General features: G+C 44.3%; 1 protein-coding gene and 5 non-coding genes across 6 annotated transcripts in view; 2 read left to right on the top strand and 4 right to left on the bottom strand.

The window, feature by feature from the left end:
* Positions 1–24,010, bottom strand: part of efl1 (elongation factor like GTPase 1) — an 84,110-nt gene that overhangs the window by 20,931 nt on the left and 39,169 nt on the right. Inside the window, exons 15-16 of the mRNA XM_087834342.1 lie at positions 3,349–3,480; positions 1,871–2,018 (exon numbers count right to left, since the gene is read on the bottom strand). Of these exons, the coding sequence (XP_087690468.1) occupies positions 1,871–2,018; positions 3,349–3,480 (280 nt within the window). The remainder of the gene's footprint in view (positions 1–1,870; positions 2,019–3,348; positions 3,481–24,010) is intronic.
* LOC148106235 (U6 spliceosomal RNA) lies at positions 6,045–6,151 on the bottom strand. Its single transcript, XR_015719491.1, has one exon. It is a non-coding gene; the product is annotated as a U6 spliceosomal RNA (small nuclear RNA).
* On the top strand, positions 6,958–7,064 carry LOC148106234 (U6 spliceosomal RNA). The gene has a single exon (XR_015719489.1). It is a non-coding gene; the product is annotated as a U6 spliceosomal RNA (small nuclear RNA).
* Positions 8,244–8,350, bottom strand: LOC148106233 (U6 spliceosomal RNA). Its single transcript, XR_015719488.1, has one exon. It is a non-coding gene; the product is annotated as a U6 spliceosomal RNA (small nuclear RNA).
* Positions 9,156–9,262, top strand: LOC148106232 (U6 spliceosomal RNA). The gene has a single exon (XR_015719487.1). It is a non-coding gene; the product is annotated as a U6 spliceosomal RNA (small nuclear RNA).
* Positions 10,457–10,563, bottom strand: LOC118455051 (U6 spliceosomal RNA). The gene has a single exon (XR_015719483.1). It is a non-coding gene; the product is annotated as a U6 spliceosomal RNA (small nuclear RNA).

Raw genomic sequence — 24,010 nt, 5'->3', positions numbered from 1 at the left:
ATCTATGTGCCGGTCAATGAGCTCGCACTGTTCTTCTGAGGAGGCCGGCAGCGTCCAGACGGACGGGAGCAGCAGTCAATACGTAATGATAGCCAGATAATGATGGGCTGGAATTGGAAACAGATCAGCTCTGTGCTTCAGATGTGAGTCGCTCACGAACACACACCGTACTCAACCTGCACTACACAACAGGAGAGGACACAGACGCAGACGGACGATCGATATGACCCAGACAGAAAAAGTCAGATATGGAGAAATATAAAAATTGAATACTGGGACAGCAGACGCCACGTGAGGAGCACGGTTATTAATACCAACGCAGTCCAAGTCAGACTTTCTGAAAAGTGGGACTTTACTTCATGGTGATCATTTCTTGGTTCACGGTCTAGGTGGAGATTATTGTCGGTCATGGAAACAGGAGACGCCGCAATAATCAACTAAAGCCTTTCTCAGAGGTTGCTGCACACACGCTGACCTATCATCAGAAACTCCGCCCACGTCTCACCATTGCTGCCAAACAGCGTTCGTTTGTTGACCGATCAAACAAACAAAAAAACCTCCCGAATGCACAAAACCTGTGATGAAATGTTTTTGTTGATGAATAAAAACGAGACGACGATGTTCCGGGGCGACGAGATCCAATCAGAATTAATTAAGTTGTATAGAGAGGCGGGACCAGTTTGGGAGGGATCCAATCAGACGTAAGCTCCTTGTTCTTGATTTTTCACTGACGATCAGGGTGTGAGGGAGGAAGCTCCCGTGTTTGTCATGGAGACGAGCACACGTCACGCTTTGTAACCCGAGCGCAGCGACTCTCACCAACAACTCTGAATCAAGTTCACACCTCCTCTGTGCTAATCTCACAAGATTTATTTGAACAAAACTAAATGAATTTAGATTAAATTATGATAAAAATGATGATGACTACTCGCCCGTCACTCACTGCTCCTTCAGCCTCTCTGGATATTATCAGAACGTGATCTGATTGGTTAGCAGCCATACTGGAGAATTTCTCCAATCACACGGATGCTGAGCAGATTGTTTACTGTCCGTATAAATCAGCGACCACATACATGCAGAATAATCTGCGTGAACAGTTTGGATGGTCTGATTATTCCAAGGCTTCAAAGAACCACAGGAAGTGGATTAGTGCACCCAGCCGTGTTCATCTGAGCAGAGCTAGTTTCCCTTTTTGTCTTTATGATAAATAAATTATAGTCAGAGCGACCTCTTGGATAAAGCTTCAAGTTGACCTATCCTGCTCACTACCTGCACCATCCTTTGATTCTTAGACATAATAATTAAGTTAACTGGGTGTTATAGTAATGATGACACAGATGCATGAAATGTTTTCTCTGATGAGACTTTTCCTAAATGTTCCTTAAATGGAACGTAAAACAGATTTTACCTGGGAGTCGAAGCCCAGAGACGAACTGTAATTATTATGCCAGCGTTAGAAAGACTAGAAATCACTGATATAGACATTTGATGTTGTTAAAGGATGAGCTCGGTTACTCTGAGTTTAAAACAAAATGACTGTATGGAAGCCAAAAGACACACAAGTGAATGTGATCAGCACAGAGATGATTAGAAATATCCTCAATGACTTAATCATGTCAGTCAAAGGAAGCATGCAGAAAGAAAATAATAATGAACCCACGGTATCACTGATTGGGTGACTGTTGTATGAGATGACCATATAAGGAGGTTGCTGCACACACTGACCTGTTACTATGTTTCAAACATGAATATTCACCACAGGAACAGGAAGTGAGCCAAAGCAGAGCAGGTTTCTTTAACAAGTGTTGACGAGTGAGCATGAACACTTTACATCCCTAACATCAGCACACAGACACACGCACACACTGACCGCTCTCTCAGGTCGTCCAGGCAGCGCTGCAGATGAACCTCGCCAGCAGTGACCAGAACGTGTTCTCCGGTTTCCTGGATCAGAACCTCGGCACAGGGGTCGGCCTGGTTCAACAAACGCATCCCGCGCACCAGCTTTGGCATCTCGCCTGTCACAAACAAACGAGGTGGAAACACGATCATCGATTCGGCTGTTTGAGCGTCGGACACATCACACAACGAGGAACACTCTCAAACCTGACTGAACCTAACTGCTGTTAATCTCTGTCTCTCTTCCACAGCATGTCTTTATCCTGTCTTCCTTCTCTCACCCCAACCAATCACAGCAGATGGCCCCGCCCCTCCCTGAGCCTGGTTCTGTTGGAGGTTTCTTCCTGTTAAAAGGGAGTTTTTCCTTCCCACTGTCGCCAAAGTGCTGCTCATAGGGGGTCATATGATTGTTGGGTTTTTCTCTGTATTACTGTAGGGTCTCTACCTTACAATATAAAGCACCTTGGGGTGACTGTTGTTGTGATTTGGCGCTGTGTAAATAAAGTTGCATTGAATTGAATGGACCAGAGCAGCGGTGAAGCTCGGCTTTTTGTATGAATCTTTTTACTTCCTGAGCCTGTGCGGCGTGATTGGCTGCTGTCAGCTTGAACAGTCCATTGATTCCCAGTCTCTGGTCAAGACACTAAAGTACAAGTGACATCTCGAGTCGTCCGTATTAAAGTTAAATTCAAAGCCGTAAAACTTTCATCTTAAATCTGATTCCAGTCCAAGTCATGTGACTCTCATTCATCACCATCGATGTCAGCTGACATTAGGAAGCTGTGCCTGCTGCGACTTGGAGCAGTGCGGAGCCTCTCAATAAAGATTTGTTCAGTTTGGTGCGATTACGTTTACAGTTGACACAAACACACAAACACACAAACAGGTGCAAATATGGGCTCAGAAATGTGAACTGGGGCAAATGTAGGAGTTTGAAATGTTTCAGCCGATCGACTCGGTTTCTCTCTGACGCCATCAGCACAAGCTCATCATCACCATTTGAGGGCAGACGGAGGCGCAGAGCCGGGCGCTTTGACTCCATACAGAGAACAAATAAGGAGAGGACCAGTTAGTGTTACTGAACTCCAGCTTTGGAAGGAAGTGCTCTCCCATTGGCTGTTGGGGAATTATATATTTCTGGTTTGTAAAACACACCGTCGACTGTATTTGAGTCATTAACATGATGTGAAACTGATGTGGTCTGAATACATCAGCACAGCTGGACTGACTTCAACTGTTTTTGGCTGATACCAAAATTCAGTGCGTGGGAGTCTCACACACAAACACACACAGACACACACACACACACACAGACTCACAAACACACAGACTCACACACGTGTCCAACTAAATGAAAGGAGACAGTGTAAACGTTCCGGTTTCACTGAATTTAACAAAGCAGCAGATTAGTTTCACAAACTACATGTGAGAGTGCCTTCGAAGACCTACTTGGATGTTTGGGCTCTATGGCAACCCGGACAATGGGCGTGGCCTCAAAGTTGAGCGGGGTAAAGGGCGGACAGGCGGGTGCGGTTGACAGCGTGGCCGACTTCAAGACGAACTCCTCGAGCCCCCCGATACCTAAGAGAGGACAGAGGAACACGTTCAGAGTGTGAAAAACATCAGACGTGAGGACGTCGCACCAAATAAAACCTTCAGCTGCTTTACAGTTTTTTACAGCCGCTAGGACACATTTCTCAATACTTAGGTCACTTTTGCAAAACTCTTCACACAATTCTCCTAACTTACCTTCAGCTTGGCAAAGCAGTTCATTTCACATTCAAAATGCACTACAACTACCAAAACACTTTATTCAGGTCTCAAATAAACTCATTCTTCCAGAACACTAGCAAAGGTTGACAGCCGACAAACACACTTTGTCACCCACAAAACAATGACCTAAAAAACACTAACAACATGTAGCATTACAGTGTTTTCTTGTGTAAAACAAGGACACATCTCTGTTTATAATTTCAATATATGTTACTGGAATGAATCAGACATCATGCAGAATTCGTTAATATTTGTTTATGTATTTTTATTGTTTTGCACTAAGTAATCCCAAAATACAAGAATTTGTATACACACCATCCACTGATACACATACAATAGTAATGCTAATCTACTCGGTCTTCTCCATTTGGCCACAGGTTCTCATCCACATCACATCTTATGTCATCTAGGGCAATACACCAAAGAATAGAGTAACACCTGTGTAGATGTTCATCTACAATGAGAATCAGCTGTGGCTGGTTAAACTGCATTTTTAGATTTAAAATATGTTTCAATAAAATATTGCTGTTGAATTTTGCTGTCTTATTCAGTTTTGCATTATGTTATTGTTTTGACCATAAGTTTAACAGTTTTGAAAACAGTATGTAAGCACATGCAAAATGTCCTGTACGTACAAAGATTTTTGGCAGTTGTTGTGTCTGAGTGAGAAAATAATTCATGAAATTTGAGAGATGTAGTCATTGAATGCATTTTGTGCCAAAACAATGATAACTGATCCTCAGTTTAGCCCACATAGACTTCTGTTGTGCTCACTGTGTGAAGAGTTTTGCAAAAGTGACCTAAGTATTGAGAAATGTGTCCTAGCGTCTGTAAAAAACTGTAAACAGATTCACCAGAATCACATGATCACCAAATAACTGAGGGGCAGAGGAATCACAGCTAAACAAGTCACAGAAGAGAAGAAATATTGTTTAGAACAGGAAGAAAGTGGATTAATAATAATAAATACACACACGTCCTGCTTCTTGCATTTTAACTAACAAAAGTTTGTAACAGACAAACGTGACCATCACAGAACAGCTGTGCGTATAAAGCGACTCCACACCTGCTCAGCAGGATCAACTCAAACACCTGCATATATAATATTTAATGTCCGTGACAGGAGCTCTGTTCCCGGGATCTTGAGCTGTTCCCATAATTCACTGGAGCAACATTTTAAAAAGTGTGTTTTGGGTTAACTTTCAACAGTCATGTGACCAAAAATGTGCACAACTTTATTTAAAAGACAAAGAAACAGCTGATTGTGAGAGGTCAGGATGGTAACACTCGCCGATTTTCAGTGCAGGGTTGTTTCACGCTGAAGCAGCATTTCAATCTAATTTTACCCGAATCAGCAGAAATTGGAGGAACGATGTTTTGTTTATAAAAATGCAGAACACTGGATCCAAGCCTGGTAACAAAAACCGAGCTTTAATTAAGCTGGAGGGAAAAAAGCAGGAAACCACAAAGTGCAACAAACAAAACGAGATTCCAGGAAAGCACAAACAGGACGAAGGAAAGCACGAGAGGACTTTAAACACAGAGCTGAAGCTGATTAAACACAGGTGACATAATGACCAGAACACAAACGAAGCAAAACCAGAGACGCACAAAGAGAGTGATCGCCAAAGTAAAACAGGAAGTGAGAATCAGAGTCGTCTACCAATCAGAGGGTGGGCCGATCCACGTCCAAGTTTCTTTAAGCCTGCGTTACCCTGCATGCATGTGAATGTGTGTGAAACAGGCTTTGAGTAGTCGATTACACACTTTAACTGAGCACATCCTGGATTATCAGTTCAACACAAAATATAAGCTGCAAACTGACTAAAGAAAGACAAACACACCGTGCTGGGTTGTGGCTGATGTTTGGTAAAAAACGAGCACAACAGAGAGTGAACTTCCTGGACGTGTTTGGAGACACGAGTGCCGTCAGCTAATGCTGCTCTGTCATTGGATCAGCAGCTGACTCGAGTTTAGGTCTGGATTAAAATTCTATTACAGACAAAAGCTTAAAGTTTACTTTGTTACTTTGTAACATTCACATGTTTAATGTTTCCATATTTGAGTTGTGGAAACTGTTTATCGCACAAAGCAAACGTGACGTCATCATGAAGACATAATGTAGCTGTGACACTGAGTGACAGACCGACAGACACAAACAGACACACACACAACAACAAGTGTCAGATCCACACAGCTGCTCTGGGATCAGCTACAGAAGTCGATGCCTAAGTTTAGTCTCCAGTTTGAAAGCTGGCTCCACCCCTTTTTAATTGTTGCCATTACAGGAATATTTATTTTTTACCTCCTTTTTCTGTTATCGTAGTTTAATACTTTTTAAAACCGTAACCTGAGGAAAGTGAGCGTTCATCAAAATGTGGAACCGCTTCACGATTTTGCGTGTCATCCTTGCGCAGGGGCCATGCTAATCTTCTCTGTATCGATTCCAATTTATCGTATGTGCTGCCTGAGCGAGCACATCCAGCCTACAGCGCAGCCCGCCATTTCCTGCCCTGCTGCAGGACGGCCTCAGTAACACGGTGCAGACTCGACGGCTGCAGACGCACCAAAGAGTCGACCGAGAGTCAGGAAAGGACCCGTTTTTGTCTCGTTGACGTCAACATTTGAACTGTGAGCATAAACTAGCTCTTCAATTCTTATAAAATTAGTAACAATTAAAGGGGGCGGAGCTTAAGGCCTCTTTCCTCAGGTTATCACCTCCTCAGTAATTTCAGCTGCTAAAGCTGATTTCCTTCAGAGTTAAAGCTGTAAATCTATCAGGTTCTTCGTCTGACTGCTCTTCATCAAGTTTCATAAGGATGAGTTTGGTCGTTTTTCTGGAAATGCTAACAGAACAGCAGATCACCTGCCTCCACCTCAGGTGTAGCCTCTTATTGGATGGATTAAGGATGGATCCCAGCAGCAAGGAGGATTCACAGTTTCTTGATTTAGCATCAACAACTTCACATCAGGCCTCATTCACAGCGTACATACACAAATCTGTGTGTAAACTGTGTACAAACATTTCACACACAAATCAGTGGTTCACTTAGGCTCCGCCCCTTTTTAGTTAAAGGGAAATGTTGGCATTAAAACTAATTTCATAAGAATTCAAGAGCTAGTTTATGCTCACAGTTCAAATGTTGACGTCAACGAGACAAAAACGGGTCCTTTCCTGACTCTCGCTCGACTCTTTGGTGCGTCTGCAGCCGTCGAGTCTGCACCGTGTTACTGAGGCCGTCCTGCAGCAGGGCAGGAAATGGCGGGCTGCGCTGTAGGCTGGATGTGCTCGCTCAGGCAGCACATACGATAAATTGGAATCGATACAGAGAAGATTAGCATGGCCCCTGCGCAAGGATGACACGCAAAATCGTGAAGCGGTTCCACATTTTGATCTTTCGTCAGGTTAGAGTTACAAATCGCAACATTCTGCTTAAAAATATTAAACTCCAATAACAGAAAGAGAAATATTCCAGTTTAAAACACTTCATTCTTAAAACGTCTGAGTTTGTTGAAACAGTCGATGACGTTTTTTCATCTGTTATCTTTTTTTTATCTGATTTGTAAAAATTTATTTTTATGTTCTTCATCATTTTTAAGTTCTCCCCATCATCATCGTCTCTGAACATCTCTCTCAGGCAGCGCTCATAGGGATCATTTTGTGTGGAAGAGTCACATGACCCACAAAACACTGTTTTTCCCTGTGAGTGGGCGTGGCAGGTGTGTGCAGTCCTGCAAACTATGGTAACAAAGTAAATCCAGGCCCAGCATTGCTGACACTGATGGTTGAACCTATAAAGGATGTAGGCGAGAACAGAGCGCCGTCATTCATTTAATAAATCACCGATGTGCAGATTGTGAACTTTAATAACCTCTAAACAGCTGTGATTGTTACTTTGCAGAATAATTCCTTATATAACATAAAACCTGTTTTTAAAGCTCGTCTATCAAACTAGTATCGATCAGATATCAGTGCTATTGATATTTGCATGAATCCGCCTGAAGTCAAGAGTTCATAAGTGCTGTTGTGATGCTCGTTACTGCTGACATGGAGTTCAGGCTTTACTGAAGCTAACACAGAGGAGTCCTCACTGAGCTTCGTCTGCAGCAAAGGCCTCTGTCAGCTCTGCTAATGCTAACGCGGGCTAGCCTCCGTCACAGACACACTGACATGCTAACATGGCAGAGCAGCCACCTGGTCACGGTGCTGTCGTCTCTGGTAATCAGAAGAAAGAAGGCCGTGATTTTATGGTTTCTGTCACTGACCAGAAAATTCTGATCAATTATAATGAAATGACTCAAAACTTTGAGGTCAGATTTTAATTCAACAAAAGAGGGCGGAGCCAGACTCCCCATCCTAACCCGACTGCTGTGAGGATCTGAGCTCTAACCATCCGATGGCTGAATCAACTTTGTGCAGAGCTTTGAAGAACTGCACAACTTTAGTTTGAACTAAATTAATGTTTCCCAAAAACATTGAAACAAAAACAGTTCATCTCTGTACAGAATCAATAAAAAACACAGAAACAACAGAAACTGGAACCGTAACCTGAGGAAAGTGAGCGTTCATCAAAATGTGGAACCGCTTCACGATTTTGCGTGTCATCCTTGCGCAGGGGCCATGCTAATCTTCTCTGTATCGATTCCAATTTATCGTATGTGCTGCCTGAGCGAGCACATCCAGCCTACAGCGCAGCCCGCCATTTCCTGCCCTGCTGCAGGACGGCCTCAGTAACACGGTGCAGACTCGACGGCTGCAGACGCACCAAAGAGTCGAGCGAGAGTCAGGAAAGGACCCGTTTTTGTCTCGTTGACGTCAACATTTGAACTGTGAGCATAAACTAGCTCTTCAATTCTTATGAAATTAGTAACAATTAAAGGGGGCGGAGCTTAAGGCCTCTTTCCTCAGGTTATCACCTCCTCAGTTATTTCAGCTGCTAAAGCTGATTTCCTTCAGAGTTAAAGCTGTAAATCTTTCAGGTTCTTCATCTGACTGCTCTTCATCAAGTTTCATAAGGATGAGTTTGGTCGTTTTTCTGGAGATGCTAACAGAACAGCAGATCACCTGCCTCCACCTCAGGTGTAGCCTCTTATTGGATGGATTAAGGACGATCCCAGCAGCAAGGAGGATTCACAGTTTCTTGATTTAGCATCAACAACTTCACATCAGGCCTCATTCACAGCGTACATACACAAATCTGTGTGTAAACTGTGTGCAAACATTTCACACACAAATCAGTGGTTCACTTAGGCTCCGCCCCTTTTTAGTTAAAAGGAAATGTTGGCATTAAAACGAATTTTATAAGAATTGAAGAGCTAGTTTATGCTCACAGTTCAAATGTTGACGTCAACGAGACAAAAACGGGTCCTTTCCTGACTCTCGCTCGACTCTTTGGTGCGTCTGCAGCCGTCGAGTCTGCACCGTGTTACTGAGGCCGTCCTGCAGCAGGGCAGGAAATGGCGGGCTGCGCTGTAGGCTGGATGTGCTCGCTCAGGCAGCACATACGATAAATTGGAATCGATACAGAGAAGATTAGCATGGCCCCTGCGCAAGGATGACACGCAAAATCGTGAAGCGGTTCCACATTTTGATCTTTCGTCAGGTTAGAGTTACAAATCGCAACATTCTGCTTAAAAATATGAAACTCCAATAACAGAAAGAGAAGAGGTGAAAAAAGAAATATTCCAGTTTAAAACACTTCATTCTTAAAACGTCTGAGTTTGTTGAAACAGTCGATGACGTTTTTTCATCTGTTATCTTATTTTTATCTGATTTGTAAAAATTTGTTTTTATGTTCTTCATCATTTTTAAGTTCTCCCCATCATCATCGTCTCTGAACATCTCTCTCAGGCAGCGCTCATAGGGATCATTTTGTGTGGAAGAGTCACATGACCCACAAAACACAGTTTTCCCCTGTGAGTGGGCGTGGCAGCTGTGTGCAGTCCTGCAAACTATGGTAACAAAGTAAATCCAGGCCCAGCATTGCTGACACTGATGGTTGAACCTATAAAGGATGTAGGCGAGAACAGAGCGCCGTCATTCATTTAATAAATCACCGATGTGCAGATTGTGAACTTTAATAACCTCTAAACAGCTGTGATTGTTACTTTGCAGAATAATTCCTTATATAACATAAAACCTGTTTTTAAAGCTCGTCTATCAAACTAGTATCGATCAGATATCAGTGCTATTGATATTTGCATGAATCCGCCTGAAGTCAAGAGTTCATAAGTGCTGTTGTGATGCTCGTTACTGCTGACATGGAGTTCAGGCTTTACTGAAGCTAACACAGAGGAGTCCTCACTGAGCTTCGTCTGCAGCAAAGGCCTCTGTCAGCTCTGCTAATGCTAACGCGGGCTAGCCTCCGTCACAGACACACTGACATGCTAACATGGCAGAGCAGCCACCTGGTCACGGTGCTGTCGTCTCTGGTAATCAGAAGAAAGAAGGCCGTGATTTTATGGTTTCTGTCACTGAACAGAAAATTCTGATCAATTATAATGAAATGACTCAAAACTTTGAGGTCAGATTTTAATTCAACAAAAGAGGGCGGAGCCAGACTCCCCATCCTAACCCGACTGCTGTGAGGATCTGAGCTCTAACCATCCAATGGCTGAATCAACTTTGTGCAGAGCTTTGAAGAACTGCACAACTTTAGTTTGAACTAAATTAATGTTTCCCAAAAACATTGAAACAAAAACAGTTCATCTCTGTACAGAATCAATAAAAAACACAGAAACAACAGAAACTGGAACCGTAACCTGAGGAAAGTGAGCGTTCATCAAAATGTGGAACCGCTTCACGATTTTGCGTGTCATCCTTGCGCAGGGGCCATGCTAATCTTCTCTGTATCGATTCCAATTTATCGTATGTGCTGCCTGAGCGAGCACATCCAGCCTACAGCGCAGCCCGCCATTTCCTGCCCTGCTGCAGGACGGCCTCAGTAACACGGTGCAGACTCGACGGCTGCAGACGCACCAAAGAGTCGAGCGAGAGTCAGGAAAGGACCCGTTTTTGTCTCGTTGACGTCAACATTTGAACTGTGAGCATAAACTAGCTCTTGAATTCTTATGAAATTAGTTTTAATGCCAACATTTCCTTTTAGTCAAAAAGGGGCGGAGCTTGTGCCCCAAACTGACAGAGCAGTTCTGATGATCTCGCTATGAAGTTCATGCCAGAATAATCCAGAATAAAGCGAGTCCTGTTTGCAGCTGGCACCATCCTGCACAGCCTGAGGGTGATCGGCCTGTTTGTCTATGATTCACACTAAAACTCCCGATCTCGGTAAAGAACGGTATCCTAACAAGATTTAGACGTAGATACAAACAACCGTCTTTAAAGTTCAGTTCTCAAACTGTTTGAATAAGTAAAACGACAGCTCGGGGTCATTTTCTCACACTCGTCTCAGTTTTGAAGAAAAATATGTGGCTTTGTGTACAGAGGGTGTACACCCAGACAAGGCTAAGAGCTGGCTCACTGCAGGACACCGCTGGCTGCCTCTCGCGTAACTCGACACTATAATTACTTTAAGGTGACTTGATCCCCGGAGGCCTTCAAAACCAACAAAGAACAATAACAGATGAAAAAAGAAAGAACTAAAAGGACCCGATAAGCCAACAAGCGCTGCAGACACTCAACAGACGTGATCTGAAGGGAAGCACGCAGCAGCAGAGCAGCAAACACGCAGAAATGCACGGGCAGCGGCGCACCTCTGCACAGCGTCCGAGCTTTTCATTCCTCACGCAGCTTCTGATGTGAGGAAAACAGGCTCGATTACAGTCACCGCAATTACTCTGGTCCATAACTGCAATCTCAATCATTGAACACAACTATTCAAACTTCATGCAGTTACTGAATGTTAAAAATGAAAGAGAGGAAAAGGAGGCGAGCGCTGCATGCATGAGGCTCACTTCAATTCAGTTTCTATAGCATCAAATCTCAACAACAGTCAGGTGCTTTGTATTATAAAGTCATACAGATAAAACCTCAACGATCAGACAGCCCTCTGTGAGCAGGCACTTGGCGACAGTGGGAACAAAAAACTCCCTTTTAACAGGAAGAAACAGGCAAACTCAGGGAGGGACAGCCGGTTAGGACCAGTCAAATAAAGCCTGGGGTCAGCAGCAGTTTTATTTATATAGCACCAAATCTGACACGAGGGGACCAACACAGGCCTTGTAGCAGAAAGCTAACAGGTCAAAGGCATCTAAATGTCCGATCCTCCTCCACAGGAGTTCAAGGCTGCACGTATGAAAAGGTCCAATTCAACCGGGACGAATCGAGGGATTATTTGGACGTCTTTGCTGCTCTTCAGGATGGGGAAGTGTTTACTGGAAAATGTTGCAGGCAGCATATTTTTCTGATTTTTGCAATCACATCTTCCTCCGTGCATAAACAATACAGGAAGCCCTGAAAACGTTCACACCTGCACCTGTGCTGGGAAAAAGTCCCACCCAGTCCCGTAGCTTTGCACCACGGCACGCTGCAGTGGGTTCTTTATTCCGTGTGCAACAGCGAGGTTAGAAATGATGAAGACTGTGGTTTCTGTGGGTTTCACCAGACCACATGATATTTCTGAATGAGCATGTAGAGCCGCTGCAGCTCGTGCATATGGAACGATAACAGGAGGGCGAGATAAAGGGAAAACCTGCTCTGGGCTGAACGTAGAGATCTGTTGACCTCTTCATTCAACATACTGAAGCCCTTTAGAATATTTTTGACAGACTTTGGATAGAGTTGAAGAATTCGTAGTGATCAGCAGCCGTTCCCGACCAAACCTGAGGAGAGACTGCGCTGCCAGAATTCAACCCCCGCCCCCCGGGGACTAGCCCGGTTACGTCCGGCTGCAGAGCTCAGGATGATTCAAGCCTAAAGACATTTCCTCCAACCACAAGTACAGTTGGCTGCAGCTCTGGTTATATAAAGATGGCGTTTTTTCCTCATCCTCTCCCACCACACTGCAGTGAGTGAGGTAGAGGTGATGTAATGAAAATCAAGAGCACGTATGAGGAAAGACAGAGACAGCAAAAACCTTTGGTGATCCTGAATCAGAAATAAGATCTCTTCCTTTCATAGCGAGGGTTCAGCACATGCACAGGATGCTTTGAGCAGCTGTTGCTGTGCACCAGGTTAAAGAGCGCTTCTCATATTGGTGCTAAACGTTGTTCAGTGTTGGAAAATAAACTAAATCAAACCTCAAACTAAGACTTTATGACTTCCTGCATGTTCCATAACTGAGCACAGAGATGGGTGACGAGTTCAGCTGAGGTTGTTCAGGCATCGGATCAGGACGCCTCCCTTTGGAGGTCTTCCAGGAACACCCAACTGTGAGGGGACCCTGGGAAAGAGGAGAGGCCTCAGGATCCTCCAGGAAGACCTGGAAAACGCTGCTGTTTTAAAGGAGGTCTGGAATAACCTGCTGGAACTGCGGCTTTGGATAAGTGGAAGAAAATTATGGATTAATTCATCCGATGCATTTAAGGAAAACGGAAATTATGGCTTCACAGCAGTAGTCGAGCAAATCAGCTGTTAACTTCTCATTAAAAATACTTTATGGATTTTTTGCTGGACAAATGATGAATGTAGGAAGTCTTCCTTTCTATTACTGCCGACTTCTCCAGTGATTAACCTCTGAACATCCGCCAGGTCATTGGGGACTGCTCTAGTGTTAAGATTGGTTTTGTTTTAGCCACAGGCTGATAGACAAACCTCCAGAAACTAGAATTACCCTTTAAATGTAATCCCAAAACTTTGGCACCACAGCTTTTCTGTTAGGAGCTTTTCCAATTCGGTGGTCCGAACGTGGAAATTTCATAAAAAGGCCTAGAAACCCAAACCTGAGCCTTACATGGACCTGATGGAGGTTTTGCTTTCAGTTAAAGAGGTTAAACATTTGTCACGATACTCAGGATGAGTTCAGAGTCAAGGTCACCGCTGAGAGTCTGAAAAGGTTTGCAGGAAGTGACGTTGGAAGAGCTTTTTGAGATGACTAAAGGTTTGAAAGACACATCAGATTGTTTTACACTGAGTGTATTTAATATTCTTATTAATAATGAAGCGTTTCGGGATCAGATGAGGAAGCAGGACGTACTGTATGGCTCGTACACGGCTGTAGGAGAGGACGTTCCCTGTAAGGAAGCCCCACAGAGCCAAACTTATGGCACGAGTTACGTCCTAGTTTCTGTCACCTCAGAAAAAACAGAGAGAAGTGCTGGAGCGGTGGAAAAATGGCAGATTGAAAAGCAATAAATATGATGTGGGGCTGGAAATTGTTAAATGTTCAGTGTGGATTGTGTTTTATTAAGTACAAGGCCAGAGCTTGGAAATCTGCTCCCTGTTAACATCCTATGGAATTTCCCTCACACTGGAAAGTCCCACTCAGGCTTCAGAGTGTGTGTGTGTGTGTGTGTGTGTGTGTGTCGAGGGGGAGCAGCACCACTGGCCAAATAACACACTTTATTGTATTACACTGCTGGCGCTAAAGCTGAAAAGCACATCTCGAGGAGTCTGGATTCCCGACATGACAGGTGTATTTATCAAATGATTTCACTTTACCACAGATCATTCACAACTAAAGAAGAGTTTTATGGAGAAGAATTATAAATTATTAGATGCAAAATGTAAATTTTGGTAAATGTTAATTCTCAGCAGAGAGACTAAGACCCCCCCGTCCTCAGCCACCACCTCCAGCTCCTCCCGGGAGGCGCCGAGGCGCTCCAAAGTCACTTTTTACTGTCATCTCGTGAAATCTCAGGAGCTCAGAGATTCTCCGAGATGCTGGAAACATACAACAACCAACATACTTCTATGCTGATGTGATGCTGGCGTTGAGGGGAACACCGCGGTGACTCCAGCGTGCCTTCGAACACCAGTATGAACGCTGACGAGGCTGCGGTGATGTCAACGAATGAGATGACCATAAACTATGCGGTGAGCTCAGGCGCCCTTCAGAGGAAGCTCACTGCTGCCAGCTGTTGTCTTTGTTCCTTCAGCCACAGGAGAGGAACCAAGCTCGACCAGCAAATCCACAGACTCGCCTCCAGAACCTCGCCACAGCTGACCAACCACCAGGGCTGCGTCACATCATGGCGGCGTTTTATGGAATATAAAAATGTCGCTGTGGCAGAAACACCGTACTTTACACTCCTCAGTGCGCCACAACAAGCCCAGCCGTGTCTGAGACCACGTGTCGGCCTGGAGCTACTTCGACAACATGTTTAACCACTCGGGGCAAAAACAGAACATGGAGTGCAGCCGGGCTGCAAACGAGGAAGGGCGAGCAGCAAACGTAGACAGACAACGCGCTCGCTGGCTGCTCACCGTGTGGGAGATCAAACAGGGGATGGAAATTACCGATGCACGGCGGAAGCTTTTAGAAGCTCGATCCAAAACACAAAAGATCCCAAGAAAAACTATCTCATGGTTTCATTCTTATAACGGTGAAAGCTAAAACTCCTGGTAGTCGCCGTAGCTCAGGAGGTAGAGCAGGTCAGCTGTTAGCCAGAAGGTTGGTGGTTCGATTCCTGGCTGCTCCAGTCTGCGTGCTAAATGTCCTTGGGCGAGATACTGACTTACAGTTACTTTAACTAAAATGTTCAGCAGTTATTTTATACTTTTACTTTAAATTACTCACAGAAAGAAACACTACATTTGATTCATGCTGTGTCAATAATATTGCAGCGTGATGCTGCTGCTGGCTTTAACACATGCACTCTTTGAATCAGGCCGTCTGTCATCAGTGACAGCAGCTCGGTGGGAAAGGATGCAAAACGCCCTTCATCTACTTACACTTACAAAGGCTGATGCCAACAAGCTGCAAGCATCAATAAAACATCATTCACAGTATTTTCTTTAAATAATCTCAAATATCATTACTGCAAACTGTCGGGAAACTTCACGCTATAAATGTGAGGCTGCATTGATCGGTCTGTCCATCGCTCCTCAATCCTGAGATACGTGAACTCTTCCGCTTGAGGCTGAAATCTTTGAGATTTAAAGTTAAATTTCGTCCCTGTGGAAACAAATTCTGCAGAGGAATGGTTCCACGGCAAATTTCTTCTAGAAACACTGTGGCAGGCTTCGTTGTGTTGAGTGGGGAGGCTTGAGTCTGTGGTCTCCCTGGCAACAGGTTAAAAACCAAAAATCCAAAATAAAAACAGAATTTTACTGGAAAACATTTTTAGGCCTGTATTTACTTTTTATGGCACCCTTACCTGAAATACAGCATCTGCAGTGAAAGAGCACAAGTGTGAAAACACAAACGCTTATTTTATTCACATCGTCCACTAAAAAATCAATTTTATCTTGAATAACGTGATATCACTTCATTAAATCATCACCAAGAGTTTCAATATAAATGTAACGACAGAATCTCAGGTTAAAGCTCACAAAACTGTTTCAACAACCAGCAAACAGCTAAAACTCAAATGAGAGCAGAAAGACGTGAACACAGAGCGTGGATCGTTCACACGCCGGCACAGACACGCCGGTGTCGTGCCAAACTAGGTTTCCCCTGCTTCGGGAGCACACACTGGACTGTCCAAATCACGGACAAACAGTCTCCCACATTGCTGATTTTTTCGTTCACAAACACTTCTTATTATGAGGCATTACTCCTGAAACTTTTCTGTTGTAACCCTCAAACTGAATGGTAATGTAACGATACTAATTTTTCACTTTTTCACAAAATGAAAACATCAGTACTTCCCGCGTGCTCCCAGCACAGGGGAAACAAATTCTGTCGGGGATACCTACTTTGGCACGACACCGGCACGGACGCGCCGTCAGGCTGAAAGCCGACAGCTCACAGATGCAGATGCTGCAGTTTCATCACTCTGACCAAAACTGACCGAACGAGCAGCAAAAGATCCAAACCAGGTTTGATCGACATCGTCAGTGTTTCTCTGACTTTGGCTGTTTTTGTTTCTCTCTCAGTGTTTCTCAAGAACAGTTTCCCATCAAAAATCTGTTTTCTGCATTATTTTCTTGCTTATTATTTGTTTTTTGTTTTTTTTTCCAGAAATCACCTCCAACAAGAAAGCCTCATTTCTGCTGTTCAGTGCAGAAATATAAGCTTTTAAAACTCTGAGCTGAGTCTCTAATCAAACCTGTAACTTCAGCAGCATCAGGTTCAGAAGCTGATTCATGGTTTTCTTCCATTTTTGATCGACTGCAGAATATTTTTAAGGTTATCTGTTAGAAAAAGTCAGACCAGGAAAATCTCCTTTATATGTTTCTGTTTTATCCTCAGTTACTTTGAGACAAACGCTTCTGCTGTGATGCTCACAGCTCTGATGAAGCGTCAGCTTTGTTTTTATACAGAGATATGTACGAATAAATGATCAGAATTAGAATATTTCTGACTGTCAGAGTCAAAATCGAATGATTACAGAAATCCATGGCAATGCCCTACTGCAGATAAAAACGTGTCTAACGTATGAATTAGGGCTGCCACGATTACGTCGACTATCAAAATCGTCGACGACTGATTTAATAGTCGACGCGTCGTTTGAAGCTTTGTAAGATCACAAAAGACGCAGGAATAAGTAGTAGGATTTAAGAGTGTAATAACGGACTGAAACAGAAGATGGCAGCACTGCATGTACAAGGATGCCAGCTGCCGTTAAACCCCGAAGAAGAAGAAGCTGTGTCCCAGAATTCATAGCGCGGCCCAGCGCAGTTTCCAACAATGGCGGCAGCTAGTTAGTTTTAATATTACTCTTATTATTCTTTCTGGGTCACAAAATAAACGTTTAACATATTTTCAGGCGAGAATGTAGCTGTGTAAACCTCAAATATCTGCTCAGTTTATCAAGACACCACATATTTTCAAAAGCGCTCCGACGTTTTCGGAGACGTCTGTTAGCCACTAGCTCGATAGCTAGCCGGGGGCTAGGCTAACTAGAGCCGTGAGAACACCGGACTCCCGGCTAATCGTTTTCAACCCACCGCTGTCTTTCGCTACTCAGGTTAAACATGATATATAAGTCACTAAGATAACTTCAAAATGTTATTGTTTGGCTTTTTTTAGTATTTTATTTGTTCCTGAGTAAATCGGTTTGGCTGAGATTAAAGTTATAGTTTTTACACAGCTGAATAAACATCAAGCAGACAGCTGATTATCAGAAGTGTGAGATGCTCGAGAATTTACTCCGGTGTCCTGTTATATTTTAGATAGCAAGGAGTTTATTAAACTTCACCGAAACAATCTGCAAATTTCATTAAAATTTAATAAACGATCATCTTTTTATTGTTAGTTAGCACATACCCTAAACACTTAAAGCTGTAAGCTAATTATGGTTATATAAGAGCAGATGCTGCTGGTGCAATAAGCTGTAGCTGTATGTCCAATGGATGATGATCTGATTAGTCGACTATCACAATAATAATCGTTTGTGGCAGCCCTAGTATGAATACGCGTCCTGGTATCATGATGCACTTTAATCATGATTTTTCTTGCATTACCGCAATATTTTTTTCAATCTTAGCACCGAACGACCGACTTCAGTTCAACCACAGTTGGATCGTCAGGTTTTTATGCAGCCAGCTGAAAATATCCGGTCTTCGTTCAGCCGTCAAAAACCCATGTTTGGTGAAAATAAGCAGATTCTGGGTGAGTCATGAGGAAACATGTCCAGACAGAGTCTCTGGGGAGCCGTCACGTAGCCCACACACTTTCACCCCAGCATATGCACACACACTCACGAAAGCCGAGACACGAGTGAAAGCCGAGCGCGCTCATTACGGCACCTGCGGGTGGTTTCAGGTTAATAAACCCCCCGAACGCCTACGTTTAGCCCTGTGGACGAGTGTGCTGTGGATCTGACACGCAACTGTGGGACATTTCTTTGAGTGAGGATGTTGAGGAGTCCTCAGAAACTGAGCTGTATTTGTGCTGGCAGACAGTGGCAGCTATTAAACAATCACTGCGCTGTGGAAGACACTAAAGTTCTGTTCATACAGGATCATTTCCAGCTGCAATGTAATTATTAGCAGAGAGGAAGAAACCCTGCTGCAGTGCATATTTATAAATTATAACCATTTTCTGAGAGCAAAACAAGGTTTTTCTTCTAATAGAGCAAAAAATGTATTTTTAAAATGGAAAAAAGATGAAAAACCGTCTGAGAAAGGAAAATGTTCGACTTCGATAGGGGGTCGTAAAAAAGATTATTTTACTTTTTTATCAGATTACTTAAAGACAGCATGTTGGCGTGAATATTCCTTTGAGTGTGGACAGATTTGTTTAAAAACTTTACGAGTAGCTGATGCTTTTCCCAACTTAGGAACGTTTCCCTGCTGGAGTTGATCCTGATGTAGACCGATTAACTAAACTGGTCACAAGAGAGAAACCAAACTGATGTTCTCGTGAAAAACAGTCACTAATCTGCATCCAAGTATCCATGTGGATCCGTGGACTCACGCGTGCATTCATTCGCTAGTTTACTCAAAGTAAACGTCGCCGGCAGCAGACTGTAGAAGCTGAATCATGTGATGTTAAAACAAACGGGGACGTAACGGCGGGCTTTTGGAAGGCAACCGGGTTGCAGAAACATGCAAATTGATTTGTTTATATGTTATCAGGTAACCCGGGAAAGACTGGAAGCATCCCAGAGGTGCACATGTGGCAACCTTGAAGGAGCTTTGCTCTTCGCCTGCTCCGGAGGTGCAGGACGGGAATTGGAAGCTTGAAAGCACTCGTAATGTGTCCGTCCACTCTCACTCCTCTCACAAGTAGGGATGGGTATCGTTTAGGTTTTATCCGATACCGGTGCCAAACCGGTACTTTTGAAACGGTGCCGGTGCTTAAACGGTGCTCAAACCGGTGCTTAAAGAATGGAGAACACAAAATTGGTCCAAAAACCTCTCATGTTCAGCTGTTTTTTTGTAAAAAGATAACAATGTTAGCCTTTTCTGCAGCTATGGGGCATATATGGTATCACTCTGGGCTGGAAGCAGCTTAATCAATGGAAAAAACACAAACTTTGTCCAAAAACCTCTCATGTTTAACTGTTTCCCACTTTTTCTTTGGTCATTTTAGCCTTTTTGTCCAGGGTGAAGGGAGTATCTGCCATCAAACAAGAAGACAGCCGCATGTAGCTATGATGGTGTTTGCTAGTTCACCTTACATGCATTAATGTAATCACGTGGTTAGCCTACTCAACGTAAATTACACACGAACAACATTAAGCTACTCACGCAGAGAAGAACGGCTGCTGCTGCATCATCATCCTCATCATTTCTGCTACACTGGCAGGGCTAGGGGCCAGGACTCTCCTCTTCCTCTCCTCTTGGGCATTTTTAATCTGTAGCTCTGCTCTAAAAGAACGTACGTACCTGGACCCGCCTACTATCCTCGGAAACGTAAAATGATTGGCTAGAATTCAAAGTGTGTGACATCTCAGGAAATAAAGCACCGAAATGTGCGCTGCTTTTCGGTCTGGTTACTACCGTTTATGTCAGAACCGGACACCGGTACCCATCCCTACTCATGAGGTTGTTCCCGGCTGCTGCAGGCAGCACGGCCCAGCAGGGTGAGGAACAAAAAGGTCTGGTAAACCCGCTTTGCACCACCTGCTCCACACCAAACATCAGACGCACACATTTAGAGATGAGCTGCTGAGGACATTTAGCAGCTGCTTCCCCTCAGGAGTTGGTACGGCCCAAACCAGTCACGAACTCACAGAAACGGCTCTGATATAAAGTGGACTACTACTCTTTCTTTTATTAAATCATTCATTTTAGAAAGTGTGGAGCTGCTGCAGAACAAAAACAAAGTCCATGCTTGACTCTCCAACCTCCCAGAGACACAGCTCACCTGGTGTCTGTGTGGGCCTCACGACGCCACTCTGACCGTCTAAACACCTTCGTCATGACTCAGCTGGGATCGACTGTTAGTGCGTCTGAGTGTATGTGTGTGTGCGTCTGTGTGTGTGTGTGTGTGTGTGTGTGTGTGTGTGTGATGGTAAGGGGGCTGGAAGCCTGACATACGTCAACAGTGTGATACATGCCTGGGCAAAGAACAAAACAGTTCACACATTCACACCACAGTCAGCGTTGGCTTTTAAAAGCTGGGGGTCTGACGCACGAACACACAGACAAACATAAAGCCCCCCCCCCCTGCCCACTCCTCACGTTGCATTCGAGGGTGTTTTGGTTACAAACGTCTGCTGCTTCACTGCAGATCTGTAAATATGATCATAAAAACTTTAACTTGTAATCCTTCCTGAGTAGCAGTCAAGTTTTGTCCAGCTGTCACCAAACACAAAGTTCAACATAATACTTTTACTTTGAAGTTCAGCTTCACTTTGAACACGGAGGAAATTCAACACCTTACTTTGCTCCCTCGGTTCTTCATGCCATTTGATCGCGGGCCTACACGCAAACATGGAAGGATTAATCCTTCAATTCAACACGGCTCATATCAGATCTCTTTTCATACGATAATCCTGGGATTGTATCGATTTACACGAGCACCAGGAGTGGCCTGTGGACACGTGAGATTACGGCTGATGCTGCCATCCAAACCTGGGTTAGCTGTCAAATGAGAGTGACGGCTCACGTGAGGGTTTGTCTGCCACTTGGAAGGTCAGGGGGTCAATCCCCCAGAGCCCCCAATGCATGCATCAAGTGTAAATCATCAGCTGTGTCCAAATCCTCAAGGATTGGTCAGCTCACACTGGTGAGGGTGGGGAGGAAGAACGCCCTTTTAACAGGATGAGGGAGGGGCATCCATCAAAGAGAGATCACAAACAAAGCATGGGAGGGACTCCTTTTGACGTGACCTTTCACCTCTCATCTGAGAAGTTTCCTCAGTTCTACTCAGCTGATAATACCGTTACTGTCATTACATCGTTGTTTCTACTCTGGAATCTGCACGACGTCACGGAGACAGAAGTCGTGTCCAAATTCATGTAGACCGATTACGTCACAGCGACGCGCCGAAGGCTGTCCAAATTCGTAGACTCCTCCGAATGCAGCCGACAAATGCGTCCTCCTTTTCCCCGAATTTGAAGGATGGGTCGGGTGTGTCCTTCATGGCCCACCATATCCCAGAATTCATAGCGCGGCCCAGCCAAACTCCAGTTTCCAACAATGGCGCCGCTACTAAGTTTTAAAATGACTCTTACTAATCTTTCTGGGTCACAAAATAAACTTTTAACATATTTTCAGGTGAGAAAGTAGCTGTGTAAACATCAAATATCTGCTCGGTTTATCAAGATATCGCATATTTGCAAAAGTGCTTCGACGTTTTCGGAGACGTCTGCTACCCACCAGCTCGATAGCTCGCCGGGAGCTCGAGGGTCACTGAAGCTGCCGAGAACGGCACAACTCCCGACACATCATTTTCAGATCACCGCAGAGTTTCGCTGCTCAGGTTAAACGTGATATATAAGTCACTTAGACAACCTAAAAATGTTATTGTTGGGCTTTTTTCAGTGTTTTATTTGTTCGTGAGTAAATCGGTTTGTTAGTTTTGTCAGTTATGTCAGTTATTAGATTAGATTAGATAAAATAAAACTTTATTAATCCCCCGGGTGGGTTCCTCCTTGGTTTTCACACAGCTGAATAAACGTCAAACAGAAAACTGATTAAACAGAAGTGTGAGACTATCGAGAGTTTACTCCAGTGTCCTGTTATATTTTAGATAGCAAGGAGCAGAGGGCCGAGTTTATTAAACTCCACCGAGACAGCGGTGACGCTAATCAGAAGGCTAGACCGTCCAATTTCCCCAACCGTTTACTTCCGGCCTACCCGACCTTCTGAGGACCCGGCCCACGTAGACCGCGAAGGCCGGGTCCTCAGGAGGATGCAGCCCATGAATTTGGGCACGACCACAAGCTCCACCTTTCAACCTTCTGTTTGGGAGGGGCAGCCAATTAGAAGACAGTTGGCTTAATGGGGCAGGAGCTAAAAGGTTTTCCTTGAGACAGAGGAAGAATGCAGGGATTGTCCAGAGTCCCAGTTTAAGATAAAGAAGGATTATTTTCAACCATCAGTCATCCAAAGCTACTCTGGTAGATTCCAAGAAGAAAAAAATGCACCAAGATTTTGTGTTTGGAGAACATGCTTCCAAGCTGTGTCCGAGAGGTGAGAGGTGGAACATCTCGGAAGAACCGAAACAAAGTCAAGCTGCCCTCAAATGAAGTATTTGGGATTACGGTGAGCAGGATGACGGAGAATAAAGACAGAAATCAGCAGCTAAACAGAATCAGTAGAAACTGCAGCACACTGGTGCTTGAGCCCTCACTCCAAACTTGACCAAACTCATTGACGAACAAATTACGGCCTAATTTGGACGATCGTTCTTCTTCCCCGCTGCTGCTGCCACCATTCAGCAGCTGAAACGCCGCTCACGCTCCTTAATTACTCAGGAAAATTAAACACAAGCGCAGCTATTTTGGAGAGTGGGACGTTTCCCCCACTGCATTTTTTTTCTTTAATGTAATTTGTAGAAATTGCGGCAGCAACAAATCACCGAAGGTAGCGTGTAAAGCTTTTATTCCAGCAGTCCTGTCTTCCTGCCAAGAATATGTGGCGAGCTGGCAGCAGGAGAACGACACAAACAACAGAACGGAACATTTGTTCACTCAATACATCAGAAATGACCAGAAACATTACATCTCAGAGCAAACACGCCGTTAAACGCTTTAACATGTGCGCATCTGTGAAAGGTAAACGACGGAGCTGAAGAAACTTCCTGTTATTCCTTACGAACGACACACGGAGCCAGCATCAGTCATCTCAATGAGCCTAAAAGCCTTTATTTTCCACTTCGGCGGAGCTTTCAGACGCTTGTTGTTCCTCGCTATTACACCAAAGGGAGTTGGGGTCCTGGCTATTTTAAGAAGGGAAAAAAGCCACTGCACGGAGATCTTAGCTGTATCTCATTTTACAGCCAGACTACATATTTCCTCTTCAGCTCCAACAAGACAGACTCATGACTCACAAATGTGTCTTTTGAAAGAGGAGGCTGAAATGTCAGGAGAGCTGCTGGCTTCGTAAAGAAAACACATCTACTTTCAACAGTTGTGGAATTAAATCTAAAAAGGTCAGAAAGAAGATTTTTCTCCCGGCCTACGCTTCCTGTTTGATGTGCCGAATCTGAGGCGCGATCATCCCGAATCCACCGACGGCAAAACAACCAAAAAGCCGACCTCTTCCTTCAGGTCGGACCTCTTCCTTCAGGTCGGACCTCTTCCTCCAGGTGTCCTTCTGACGTTTCACCACCTCAAACTCAACATCGCACAACAGCTTCTGTCAAACTGACCCGAACTCCACACGGAGGATCCTCGCTGCTGCCAACAGACGAGCACGTGGCTACGAGCCGAGGCCGACCAC

This window comes from Neolamprologus brichardi, chromosome 1, assembly GCF_056152115.1.
Source record: "Neolamprologus brichardi isolate AB-2024 chromosome 1, ASM5615211v1, whole genome shotgun sequence".
Lineage (NCBI taxonomy): Eukaryota > Metazoa > Chordata > Actinopteri > Cichliformes > Cichlidae > Neolamprologus > Neolamprologus brichardi.
Note: the sequence above shows the minus strand (reverse complement) of the source record. Positions and strands in the feature narration are given on the sequence as shown.